General features: G+C 43.3%; 1 protein-coding gene across 4 annotated transcripts in view; it reads right to left on the bottom strand.

Annotated features, from left to right (window-relative positions):
* Positions 1–14,457, bottom strand: part of SEMA6A (semaphorin 6A) — a 136,466-nt gene that overhangs the window by 64,299 nt on the left and 57,710 nt on the right. For all 4 annotated transcript variants that reach the window (XM_047867340.1, XM_047867338.1, XM_047867335.1 and 1 more), the window contains exon 2: positions 1,008–1,145. In XM_047867340.1, the coding sequence (XP_047723296.1) occupies positions 1,008–1,107 (100 nt within the window). In that variant the 5' untranslated portion in view covers positions 1,108–1,145. The remainder of the gene's footprint in view (positions 1–1,007; positions 1,146–14,457) is intronic.

Consider the following 14,457-nt stretch of genomic DNA (forward strand, 5'->3'; position numbering starts at 1 on the left):
TTAGAGATTAAGAAATGTGTATTAAGGTTAGGGCCCTTGAGTCAGGTGGACTGCCACTTTAAGAACAATGATTTCGAATGACACAGTTTGGTCCTTAATCTCGCCCTGACTTTTGTTTGCTCTTTATTTTCTCTGTCAGGTCTTGCCACTTCACCTTTGTATAAAATTATTTCTCTTTTCAACCTAGACTGTCCAGCAGAAAGCCAGGCATTGATGGATCTCCTTAGTATCCCATGTAAATGCTAAACACCTTCCTTCTGGTTTGTTGAGTGTTTGTTTTGGGATGATTACTGGGAAAATAGATATTTGGGTAAAAGACTCTCTTTCACCTTTACTGTGATAAAACACTTTGTCTTTTGGAGAGAAGGGAAAGAAGTAGTTAATTGCCTGTTCCATCCCACACTCAGGTAGGACTTCCCTCCAGTAGTCAACTGAATTCTTAATTGTGTGGTTTTCTCTCCTTGACACCGAGGCAGAAACTAAAAGGAAAGTTATACATAGTTAAAATAGGTCCTCTGTGAATTCAGAATCCCTCTTAAGGCTAGCAATGATAGCTGTTCTAAGTGTAAAAGAAAAGTTAATTTGTGTCCCTAAGTCCTCCAGAACTGTCTTATTTCCTGTTCTTACCTTGTAAAATGCCCACACACTAACTACATACGAAAACATCACCACTGGCAATACACGGAAGGTAGTGACATTCTCCCATGGCAGGTTTTCAGGTATGATCATGAATGGCCTCCTTGCAGTGACTTGAGACTTCATCAGAGGTACTGAGAAGCATTTCACATCCACACACACATGTTCACACGTGTCTCCACACCAGTATTTAACAGAGTTACAGAACAGCCATCTCACCAATTTGACGAGACGCCTCTGTCACCTGCAAGTTAAAGTGACTAACAGTCTCCTGTTGTATTAGATTTTAGAAAATGTTGATGTTTTGCTGGCTGATGCAGCCTACAGTGCCCACCAAGGGAGAGAAGGACAGTGAAATTGTGGATACTTACAGTTGCCATGCGAAATACTGATTGGTTCAGAATCTTCTGGGAAACCAGCCCCAGCAAAGTGTAGCAGTGTGAAATATAGCAGCAAGGCTTCTGACCTCATAGTAGTTCAGCGGGGAGACTTTATTTCTCTACTTCACCCTGCCAAAGAGCAAAGAAAGAATTTTTTTTTCAAGTCAGCTTTATTCACCTCCATGAAATGAAATGGCCTTGAAGATAAATTTCAGAGACCAGGGGCCTCGCCTTCATATCTTTTCCATTGTGAGTTCACGGATTATTGTGTTTTACATAAGAAACCTGTAACCACTACCCACTATGCACCCTCCTTCCCCATGCATCCGAGCCCTTTTGCAAAGCCCCTTCCAAACACGTGGCCCAGAGCCCGAGTTCCTTTGTCCTGAGCCATTTTAAGGCCATTATAGGTGGCCGTTTCACAATTACTGCATTCCAAAAAATGGACAACTGAGAACACATTTTTTTTTTTTTAAACGTAAATACTTTTCTTCTGAGCAGGTATACGGCAGCAGGCCATCCCCCAGACATGTTTTGTTTGGCCAGCTCAGGATTTTTCAAAAATTTAAAGTAGTTGTCAGTATTGGAAAAACTAGGAGGTTTCTTTCTTTTTTATTTTTTAAATTTTATTTATTTATTTTGAGGGCGAGAGCTCGAGAGCATGCATGCCGGCATGAGTGGGGGAGGGGTAGCGAGAGAGGGAGAGAGAGAATCTCAACCAGGTTTCACACCCAGCAGCACAGAGCGGGACGTGAGGCGCATACTCACGAATCTTGAGATCATGACCTGAGCCAAAACCAAGAGTTGGTTGCTTGACTAACTGAACCACCCAGGCACCCCCCAAAATTAGGAGGTTTCTAGTAAAAATCAGAATATCTGACATACTGACCTAAATCACAGTTCCTTCAGGCATCACACCCCAACACACACACACACACACACACACACACACACACACACACACACCCCAACACACCAACACACACACACATACCCTATAATGGGGCCCTGTTTGCTAACTTCTGTTATCTACTTGACCCCTTAGTTGAGATGTTCACCCTTGGCTTATACAATTCCACAATAATTCTAGAGTGACCTTAGACATAAAATCACACAATCTATGTCTAAAAAGAAAGAAATGAATCCTTTAGACTCTGAAGGATACTGTAGGGAGAATCTGAAACCACATCCTGTAATGGTATTGTTGATTAAAAAAAAAGCATCTCTCTGTATATTTTAGTCTCAAATACTGCCTTGCAATGAAACAGTAGTGAATAAAAATGCCAGATATACTGTTCTGCCCAGGTGTATTTTCTTAAAGATGCTCTTTATGTGTAGAAAATTCTCCTAAATCTTAGAAATAAAAGCAATCCCACGTAGGGCTGCTGGATACAGTGAAAGAAGACTCATAATACAGTAAATATCGCATAATTCTCAGGCATATTTCAAGTGAGTGTTGATCTACTGGGAAAATAATGTAAAATGGGGATATCTTTTCATCTTTCCAAAGTGGTAAAGCCTTTGAAGTAGCCTGCCAAAGATGATCTTTCTGAACAAAGCTATTTTACAGTAGTCCATCAATCATTTAAGATTTGTGTGCAGAAAAGTCAAACTTAGTAACTTAGATGTCTTTGAAAGTTAATTTGGCAAACAAACTGCTAACTTCATGCTTTTTAGAACACCACTTAATATTAGATACCTATGTCTCTCTTCTTCATGCCAAAAAAAGCATTAACAAGTCCCAGAGTGTTGCATTGCAACTTACAATTTCACAGACACAGCTGGGTCTTAATCATTTCTTCAGTTGAAAAGTACACATTAATTAATTTGCTTTATCTTGAAGAAGAGGGAGAGAGCTTGCAAGCAAAGCCCGAGCAATTCCGTATCTCCCATCTCTGATGTGTGGATTAAAATTAAACCTTAAATGAGGACTTGCTCACAAGGGCAATCCATTACCAAGAGACGTAAACATGTATTTATAGACAGGTTAAAAGCAATCGTCTGTTCATTCATTCACTTGCTAGTTCTTCCTATTCTGGAGAAACTGAACCCAAAGGGAAGAAGCTCTGAGGTCCCCTTATTTGTTTCTCATGGCATCTGTTCAGTTTAAAGAGGAGAAATCAATAACAAGAGTAAGTAAGACATAAACCAGATACCAGTCAGCTGTTGCAGTTTTAGATGAGAAAGTACACGGGGAAAAGGAAGTGGCAACATGTACCAGGGCTCAAGAGCAGTATTATCGTAGAATACAGAAGCATATTACCTCGGAGAGTTTGCTGCACATAATGGAAGAATAATGGGAGCCTCAGAACGCTGATTCTCATTGCTTTAGAAATCTTTGGGAATATATGTATACGTTTGCAGACTAATTTGTCTTGACATGACAGATGAGTCCCTAGCCTTCCACAATTGGCATTCCTCTTTGTGCAAATGTCCTACAAGCTAACGAGACCGAGTCCTGCTATTTTAATGTACCTCCCAATTTTCATGTTTCCCATCCTAAGAGGGCGTGGGGTAGACGCAATATGCATAGCCCCAAGAGCCGGCAGGCAGAGCAGTGCTTGCAGAAGAAACCCATTATGCACTTCCATTGACTTCTCTGAATCCTTCACACATAGCCAGGACCATGGCTGAGATGGGTTATTTACATGTCCCCAGGTTTACAGTAGGGCTGTGCGCCAGGAAAAATAGCCATTTTATGTGTCTTTCTCTCATCATATCATCAGGTTGTTAACATGTACATCATACGGGACAAAGTGTTCAGGCAGTACCGCGGGCAGTCCACACGAACACTCCACAGTTGTCTTCAGCTGCAGTTTTGATGTATTATCCCCTTCCTACCCAACTTTGGGCTCTAACCCTTGCAGATATGTAGGCAATATATTTTCTTGTTGAAACGATTACTTTGTGGGGCGATCCCAAGTCAATCACGTTGTCATTTCCCGTTCTGCGGAACGTGAGCTGTGTCTCCCTACTAAGACCACGGCAGTACAGAACCAAAAACCAAACAGGAGCTCGGCGCTGAGCTTAAAACTCTTAACCTCGCTGGGATACTGCAATTAAAGAGGTTGTTTAAGTAGGTTTTGAAACTTTGAAAAGCGCTACCCACAGAGAGCATATTTATAGGTGTCTGCAGACATTTGCCGATTTCCCTCTCTTGGACTCTGCTTACAGAGTCCAAATATGATTTAGGTTTCAGCAAATATCCAGACAATTAGATAATGGGAAGGCTTTCAATGTGACGATTCCAAGCAGAAACATCTACTTTGAAAGTAAGCTTATTCTGTCTGAATTTTCCATCTAATTGTCTCAACTTTCCACCATTCTTAGCCTGAAGAGAAATGGCCTTTGTAAAATGTACCATTATTATGAAGTTATAATCCTAGTCTTCTCCAACCCACAGTATTTGTGGAAAACCTTAAGAGCACTCTTAATTTTAATAGGCATCTGCTTGGTGAATTTATTAGATCTATTTAGATACATCTAAAATTGATGAGCTGACTTTACTCTGAGTCACATGGGCAGGAATTGTGTTGACTTACTACATGGTGTCAGCTCAGATACCAATTCTCTTTTACTGTAATTTTTCCCCTACGGTTTTTAAGACCAAATTGAGTAATGGATCCATGATGTGTGACCCGTGTGGCTGAACGGTCTGTGCAGAATGCTTGATTGGCCAGGAAAGCAGCCTTCAGTATTCCAGATCGAGGGCCAAACAAAAGGGGCTCAAAGGAAACCTGTCTGAAAATCTCGTGACTGCATTTGTGTTGATACTTGGTTTTTCAAATGATCAAATATTTTCAGGAATTGGTGCTTCCATCTACCTCCCTCCCCCGTACCCTTGTCATACAGCAGGTCACCGTGGCAGCAAAGCATGAAACAGGATGTCACTAGAATTGGGAATGATTATGAAGTCAGAGAACGAGAATTGCCACATCTTACTTCTGATTCATCGGGTTGATTTCATAAGCACCGAAAGGATTGGGGAGCCATGACAGGCCTATGCAGCCAGAGTACCACTTATGCTTAACCCCTGATACTAGTTCCAATCCTCTGCCCAACTATTCCCCCAGTTCCTGCCCTGGAAAATTCTACTTGGGCTCACACACTGCTGGTATCTAGGACTTGGCCAAAACTTGGCTCACAGAGCAGGAAAAAAAAAAAAAAAAAAAAAACCCAACCAAGTTGCCAACATTTAGAAAAGAAAAATAGCAGATTTAACGTACAACTCTGGATTTCTGGCTTCTTAAAGATAAATCTGAGATCTGACTTAGCTGGCCAACATTCCACATGGCCAATGCTCTGGAGCCAAGCAGCGGCTGCCCAAAGTACAGCGGCTAGCCCTCTCCCATTGGAAACATTCCCACCACGTTCCGTTGTCTTAGGAAGGCTCTTCACCCGCTAACCTCACTTCACCTGTCTGACCCTTGAAGCCTCGGCTCTGAGGGCAGCCTCCATGCCCAGGAAAGGCACATCACCTCTGCTGCACGAATTATTCTGCTTGTTTTTACCGTATCCGCAAGCAGTGGTATGTCAGTCTTAGCCAATGAACCCAGTGGGACCCAGCGTCGGTACACGCAAATGAATGGGTGGATGTATGCTGCTCGTTTTAGAGACTCAAGGGGGCTGCTCCACACGCTGCCAACCCATGCACCTGCAGCACAGTGTGCCTGCCCCTGCACCTGGACTTGGATACAGCTTGTATCACAGTCTTCTAGAATGTTGGCATCCAGTGAATGTTTTAATAATACGCAGTAATGGTGAGAAAGATAATTTACCTGGAGACTTGCAAATGCAACATGTTCTTGATAAGAGCTCTTAAGTGTGTCCTAGAAATAAAGAGGAAATGGTGGTAGTGGCAGGGTTCCCCGCCCCCCCCCCCCATGAGGCAAATCATTTACTCCCATGTTTCAGGTATTCTTTTCAAGAGCACATTTTCTACTGACATCATAGGAAGTTTTAAAGGTAATCAATAATTCTCGCTGTCGTTAATAGAAGGAAGAGCACACTAACAGGGTGACCCTGGGCAAGTCACGTAGCCTTGCTGGCTCTGTTTCCTCACCTGTGAAAGGAAGGGATATCAAATGTAATGGCCTCTGGGACTCTGCCAGGCTCTGAGAGTGCAGGTGACTCTGCCCCAATGAAGAAGGGAGTGGGTATGTGGCAGTGATTAGGGCCGACAGTATGGAGTGACCTTGAGCCAGGATGCTCCTGTTGTGAAAAGTTCCTTGAGCTGGAGCAGAGGAATCCCAGCATGTGATGCTGCCCACTTTCAACATCAGGACAAGCAAGGCTCAAGTCCCATAAGTAGTTCTAACCTGGCCACAGGGACCATACTTATTACCATTTAATCCCATTCAGATAGTTGGGTTTTACACTAAGGGTAACACTTCTATTTTTATTGCTCTAGCTTAAAAAAATATTTTTAAAATTGAAGTGTAAACTGACATATTAGTTTTAGTTTAGGTCTACATCATAGTTATTTGATATATATATGATATATATCAAATAGCTATGATATATGTAATATATATCATACATATTAAATATATAATATATTATAATATATATGATATATCACATATGTCATATATATTATATGTTATATGATATATATATATATATGATATATATATATATCATATATATATCATATATATATAATTTTAAGTAGGCTTCACACTCAGCGTGGAGCCCAGTGCGGGGTTTGAACTCATGACGGTGAGATCAAGATCTGAGATGAGATTAAGAGTCAGATGCTTAACTGACTGAGCCACCCAGTGCCCCTGATTTGATATTTTTATACATTGCAACATGATCCCCATGTTCAGAGTAGTTACCATCTGCACCATACAACATTATTGCAATATTATTGAGTATATTCCCTGTGCCCTACATTACATCCCATGACGTGCTTGCTTTATAACTGGAAGTTTGAACCTCTTAATCCCCTTTGTCTGTTTCACCCGCCCCCTTACCCGTCTCTCCTTTGGTACCCACCATTTGTTTCCTGTATCTATGAGTCTGCCTCTATTTTGCTTGTTCATTTGTTTGTGTTTTTTAGATTCCACATATGAGTGAAACATGGTGTTTGTCTTTCTCAGTCTGACTTCCTTCCCTTAGCAGAATACCCTCTACATCCATCTATGTTGCAAATGGCAAGATTTCGTAGTTTTTTGTGGCTGAGTAATATTCCACTGCACGTGTGTACACACATACACCCCACTTCCTTATCTTTTCATCTCCTGATGGACACTTGGGTTGCTTCCGTGTCTTGACTATCGTGCTCCAGCTTCCTGATGTCATCACCTTTGTCTTTATAATGTGATTGTCTTTAAAAATCTGAATTGAAATATTTGAAAACAGGCTATTGCTCATAATGTAGGAGGGTAGAAAGAGCAGAGGGTCAAAACATGGGCTTTTGAATCCCACTTACCAGCTGGGACCTTTGACAAGATAAGATGCCGAAGATCACCGGGCCTCAGTCTCCTCATCTTTGGAGTGGGTAAAAACAGTGTCTTAAGTTGGGTTGTGAGATAATGCACATAAAAAGCGGTAGCCCTCCATAAATAAATGTTTATTCTTCTGTTGAGAGACTAAAAGATTACCTTTTAATAGCTTTTCTTGGAACTCCTTGAATTCTCAGGTGGGCCCCAGATTAGCAACTGGGGTGTTCTCCTTCTTTGGTGGGAGAGGAATCCCTCTCACCTTTCCCCTTCCCTTTTCCTCCTGCTCTCACTCCCCTCTTCCTCCTTCCTGGTCCCTGAGCTTCCTATCTCTGGAGGTGGGCATCCGGGAGAGGTGGAGAGCCTGCCTCAGAATGGCATTAATTCACTCTGTGTGATTTGTTAAACGTGCATCCCAGCACTCACTCAAGTGCAAAGGAAAATAACAACATGGACAATAGGAAAGGGATGGGGTGGGAGTGGAGATCTATCGAGCACTGTCTGCATGCAAGGTAACCATGCATGTTATTTTAGTTAAACATCGCAGCAACCCAGGGAGACAGACCGTATGGTCTCATGCACACAAGGAAACTGAGGCTCCGGAAGGTTAGGCGACACGGCCAGGTGGCACACCGTCACTATTTACGACACCAGCAGTAAGAACGGGAAGTGCAGACGCAAACCCAGGTCTGTGTGACGCCAACGTTGATGTCCTTCCAGTACATCAACGAGAAAGGAGAACAGAAGGAAGGCTGGAAAGAGAGAGCTGCCGACATAAATAGAAACTGCACTTAAGGTAATAGTTGAATATAGGTCGATGCATCTCTGCTCACGTGGACAGAGTGGCTGAACGTCCCTAATGGCTTCAGTAATAAAACTATAAAAGGAGCACACGAGTTGCTTCCAAACATGTCGGCATGCAAAGGCTCATTCCACTTTACAGCGCTGTGATTGCAGGCTTAATGTGACAGAAAGACGCAAATGCTTCTAAGCCACAGTTTTAGGAGAAATTGATTGTCTCGTGACAACATTGTGTTAAGTGGAACCACTTGCCAGCTTACAGCCTCCTCAGCAGTGATGTTGTAAAGCCGATACATCATAGAGAACAGTGTCTGTTATGAAGGGTAAGAACAAGGCCGCCTGCTTCAGGAGCCGATAAGATAAATAGATCTGGACACCCCTCAAGTCGGGGGAAGGAGCCTCTGCCCAGAGAGAGGCGGGAGAGCAGGTGCTGGTGCAGAAAATCCAGCTTGCTGAATGCTGGAGACTTGTCTCCCAGACACCGAACTGCTGATTATTCTCGCACCATCTCAAGAATTACAAGTGTTTAAACAGCAGGTGTCCCTCACTGGCCTGGACAGCCCTGTTTCAAGGGCTCCAGCATTAAGAGGATGCTGCTGTCCACAGGACGCATGGCCGGGGCCACCAAAGAACACTTCGCAGATGGAATTAGGAGCAACGTGGCCCCGGTGATCCTGGTTGAAACCGTTCAACTCAGTCTTTAGGGACCATGTCTGGCCACCTGTTGGGTGATATTTGCATTAAGACATAAGGTTCATGCAAATGAGAAAGATAGCCCTGGCTTCTTCATCTTTTTTTTTTTTTAGTTCATTTAGTTAGTTTGAGAGAGAGAGAGCGCATGAGCAGGGGAGGGCAGAGAGAGAAAGGGAGAGAGAGAATGCCAAGCAGGCTCTTTACTGTCAGCCCAGAGCCCGACGTGGGGCTAGAACCCACGTGCTGCAAGATCATGACTTGAGCCGAAATCAAGAGTCGGACACCTAACCAACAGCCACCCAGGCACCCCTAGCCCTGGCTTCTTAATAAAGACTCCACTCTCTCTTTCTCCTCTTCTCAGCCATCAGCAGAGACATAAAAGCACCCACTTCAAGGGAAATGTCACAGACCTAACTTCAGCACATCTTGGAGAGTGATGTTGGCATTCAGTGGAGCATAATAATAAACACTGTGTATAACAGATGTTCCATCTTAGGTCTAAAGCCACCGTCACAAAGGAGCAGAAAAACAGCTGTGAATTCGGAAGTCTCCTTAGGAAAAAAAAATTTATTGGAAAAAATGAAGTTTGGTTGTAAACCGATTGAATCTTTTAAGGGGAGAAGGGATGTCTTAGCGTTCAGGAGGTTCTGTGTTACGACCATTTTCTTTGTCTTTACCAACACGGTCCCCTCCTCCCCGACACCCGCCCTCCCCAGCCGCCCCCCTGCCGAGCCAAGGCATTCAGTGCACTTTGCTCAGATGTTTCCAATACACTCTTCTGCCTCACCAGGGCTCCGTGGGCATAGTCATGACCTTAGCAGGCCCGAGAATACCGTAGCCAAGTGTCTTGACCTCAGAAAGCTGCAACAGTCCCAGCCATGCTCATCTATGTCACACACCAGCTTCTGGCCAACTCCCATCTTTGCAGCCTTTACAGTATTGCTGAACTCCAGTATCTGCCCGGAGACAGAAACAAATCCCCCCTTTGTTTTACCATTAAGGAAACTGAGGCCCCCGAGAAGTGAGGTCACTCGCCAAGTGTGGCACAGCTCAGAAGTGGCAAAGCTGAACAGCAGTCGAGGACTCCTGACTCCTTCCTTGAGCTCTGTCCCTACATCACAATGCTTTCAGAAAGGAAGCCAAGACTCATTCATTTCTCCTGGGCTTCCTGCCTGATGTTCATTACTTCCATTGCCCGATTCCCTGCTTGCTCTCGGGAGCCAGGCTCTGTGCTAGATGCTGATGAGATGGAGATGGAGAAAAAGGTCTCCTCACCCCCTAGGAACGTCCTCTTTAGTAGATGGACCCGACAGCTCCTCCCCATTGCCCTGAGCCACCCAGGCATAAACAAGTATCAATGAGATTTCAGAAAGACAGACAAGTCCCGTGGGAGAATACTGTCCAGAGGGGGGAGGTGTTGCAGAGAGAGGTATGGGGCTGGGGTGGTCACCCAGAGCCTCTGGTTGGAGAAAGACTTGGCATGTGGCCCGGTGGTTCACTGTGGACCAGAGGTGCCAGAGGGAACTGAGAGATCTCAAGGAGGACCCGGTCTGGAGAAGGGTGTGTTGAAATGAGCAACTCCGTGCTGATTGGATTTTCAGACACCAAAACTGGACCATTTCACTCTTTGCTTAAGGAATTCCAAACATTTGTCTAAAGTAATGGATGGATATTTTGCACTTCACCCAAAGTTCGCTTTAAAGAATTTTAGCTGAGAATGAAGATTGGACCAGATTCCTTTTCCCTTCTAAGAATAGGACCCAGGAAGCAGGAGGGTGGCGGGAGGGTGGGGGGGAGGGAGCTCTCAGTAGAAGCTCAGAATATTGGTATTAGTTTGTTTGAGGTGCGGATTATGTGAGTTCTTTTCGTATTACTCTCCCTAGTTTTCTGTACATCGGTAATTTCATTAAAAATGAAACAGAGGGCAAAAATAACGGGCCTAAATTGGAGGCACTTTCCTGTCACCCTTAGAAAGATATCTGCAGAGTGACGTTGCAGAGAGCGAACTAGAGACATGAGTGTCTGAAGTTTTCCGCGAACCTTTGTCAAAATTCTGAGCTGATTTAAACTAAAATAGAGCAATTTCTGGCCTTTGACAGGACGCGTCTCCCCAATAATTTCTCCTCTGTTTGCTCTCAGTGTAGTTAATGGAAAGCAGGCTCTCCCAGCCACAGCCCTTACCTTGCTGCTCTTCCCTGGGCCTGGGATTTGCCCCAGGCATAGCTGGCTGCTGGGATAGCGTTCTTTCCCCTTCTGGAGTGGAAGCGGGCTTCAAACATGGGTCACAGAGAAATGGAATCCACCTGCAAGCCTCCTCCTTTGAGCTCTGAACAACAGCCCCAAATAACAACATCACCAGTCACAGATGATTGACACTTTGAGCCCTACAAATTTTTATTGCTTTTTTTTTTTTTTTTTTGGTAGAACAGTCTCCAGATCAGGCAGCGGAAACCATTTTCTTGAACTAACCTTGTTGCATCAGGTTCTCTGGTGTTTGCTGCTAGCATGCTAGCTTTCATTCTTCCTATTCCTTGTCTCTTTCAGTGAGGTCCGATGCTCTTCCAGTAATGTGAAAGTCAAAACTAGACCTTGTAGTTGACTACAAGCTTCTCATTGTATATAGAGAAACATAATATCATTTCAGGATCTGCTCCATAATAAAGCACGCTATTCCTGGCTGGTTCTTATCATCAGTGAAATATTTACGTACACAGTGGGTTATCTGTGTGTCTAAGTCTAGACACATCCAGGACAGACATGAGATGGAAGCATTATCCCTGGAGTTTCCTCAGTTTTCTTATAGTCTTTAGGAAATTCATTTCATTTATTAAAAAGAAAAACAAGTTCTCTTTATGTCCTAGGGAACTGGATTAAAACTGCAAATTTAAAGTTAAATACATTTAAATGTATTATTGCATTTGGTAGACATTGCTGAATTTCTGAAATGAATGATACCTTTATTGCCTTTGTTCATATTCTTTATTAGGCTGGCTTGATTTACTTAGAACAGGTATCCGTTTGAATTGGAGTAGAGAGAGCACCACTTTCTGGCTGCTTTTCAAATCAAGCCAAATCTGGTGATCACACTCCCTGTCATCGTTTATTTATAATGTGAAATCCTACCCTCAAAATTAATAACTATTTTCAAACATCCTGAAAATATGCTTCCTTAAGGCCAGAAAGACTAAGTTCCAGGAAATTATGGGTTTGTTTAAATTTCTCTGCCACTTAATGACTCGATTCCTTACATAGGTGACTTAAAGTTCACTGCACAGAAACAGATTTAAAAAGTCCTGTTCATTGAGATGAAGGTGGTTGGCATCTGGATGAACTATTTTCATAGCAGTAGTTGTCTTGAAAAATGCCTCACTTTTTCTTAAGTTTAAAGAAAAACAAGATTTGATTTTCTGTTTCTTAGATCTAGATGAAGCAAGTCAGTTTTGAATTATAGGTATACACTCCCTTATTTGCGATTACAACCGAAAGAAACCAAACCAAGAGAACAGACCCACTGGAAAACTTACAAGTTTTTCCCCATTTATTTGGTGACCAAATTTGACCCAAATTGGCATGACACCATTTATAGTCTTTATTTATTCTTGTTAGTATGAATACTTACACATGTCAATGCAAAAAACATTTTTTTTTTGCAGAAAGGATTTTAAAATTGAAATGTAGTTAACATACAGTGTTGTATTAGTCTCAGGTATGTGACATGATTCAACAGTTCTAGACATTTCTCAGTGCTCACCGTGATAAGTGTAGTCACCACCTTCCATCAAACAACATTACTGGCAATCTTATTGGCTGTATTCCCTGTGCTCTACTTTTCAGCTCTGTGACTTAGTTATTTTGTAACTAGAAGTATATACCTCTTAATCCCCTTTATCTATTTCACCTCCCCCATTCCCACCCCCTCTGGCAGCCACCAGTTTGTTCTCTGCATTTAAGAGCGTTTTCTTGTTTGTTTTGTTTAAATCTCACATAGGAGTGAAATAATATGATATTCGTCTTTCTCTGTCTGACTTACTTCGCTTAGCATCATACTCTCTGGGTCCATCCATGTTGCAGTTGGAAAGATTTCATTCTTTTTTTTTTTTTTTTATGGCTGAGTGATACTCCATTGTGTGCGCGTGCGCACGCATGTGTGTGTATACACACATCTTTATCCATTCACCTCTGGGTGGACACTTGGGCTGCCTCCATATCTTGGCTATTGTAAATAATGCTCCACTGCAAACAGTGTTAATGGCTTGGTTACTGGATGTTGCCCCCCCGGGGTATATGTCCCATGTCACTTTTCTAAAATATGAAAAATTAAAAATTCTCAAACACATCTATTGCAAAGGTTTTGAGAGAGAGACTGCAAAACTATATTCCTTTGTCCCTGAAGAGATTAAAAACAGGATGAAAGGGGCGCCTGGGTGGCTCAGTCAGTTAAGCGTCCGACTTCAGCTCAGGTCATGGTCTCGTGGTCCATGGGTTCGAGGCCCGCGTTGGGCTGACAGGTTGGAGCCTGGAGCCTGCTTCGGATTCTCTGTCTCCCTCCCTCCCTCTCTCTGCCCCTATCCTGCTGACACTCTGTTTTTCTCTCTTTCTCAAAAATAAATAAAATAAACATTAAAAAAAATAAAAACAAGATGAAAAATAAGGGCAAAGGAGGTGCTTTACAGCATGATTCCCAGCACCAGCTTTGCTAAACCCAGGAGTTCTCTGATGTCCCAGGTGTGCTGTGAGGGGCTCGCAGTGAAAAAAATGTAGTCTCATTTCCTCTTTTTTTTTTAAAAATGTGTATCCTATTATACTTGAAACAATAATTCAGAGGTTAGGAATTGCTGACTGAGCCACCTCGTCTTGATTTCCTCCGTTCTGTGCTCATAGTGACGGGTTCCTGTCCATACATGGGGCTGACAAGAACAGGCTTCCATAGAATGAGTGCAGCGGGGTGATCTTGGTAGAGAGGGTCGCAAGGACTGGTGGGTGAGCAGTAGCATCTACCACTGGGGCGAGTGGCAGCCTCACCTGGGGCAGCAGCACCCCTCGCCCCGTCTGGGTGAGCTTCATTTTCCTTCCCACCCGCCAGCCAACGACCCGCTTCTCTCTCTCTGGGTGTGTTAAAGGGGTAGACTTCACTGCCATTTCTGTGCAGTTGGGGGTGGTTTCTCCAAAGGAGCCTTCATAGTGTGTGCGGTCTCTAATCTTTCTCTCCCCTGTGGAATGACCCCGGCTAATGGCTTTTTCCAGTCCCTGTAATCAGAGGGAACTGTGGGCTGGCAGTTGCTGCTTGAGGTACTTGCCTTTAATTTTTAAATACCTGCAACTGTCCTTTCATAGATAACACCAGTCCACTGAAGGGCTCATTAATAAAGTGAAGCATTTGAATTTCAAGAATATTTTGGGAGGACAGCTGTTATCTTGGGCAACAGGTGGGGTTTGCAGAGGGGGAAGGCATACTTCTTCCCTTCTTCCCTGAGAGTCTCCCCACAAATTGTAGTCCCCCC

The sequence above is a fragment of the Prionailurus viverrinus genome, chromosome A1 (genome assembly GCF_022837055.1).
Source record: "Prionailurus viverrinus isolate Anna chromosome A1, UM_Priviv_1.0, whole genome shotgun sequence".
NCBI classification, from domain to species: domain Eukaryota; kingdom Metazoa; phylum Chordata; class Mammalia; order Carnivora; family Felidae; genus Prionailurus; species Prionailurus viverrinus.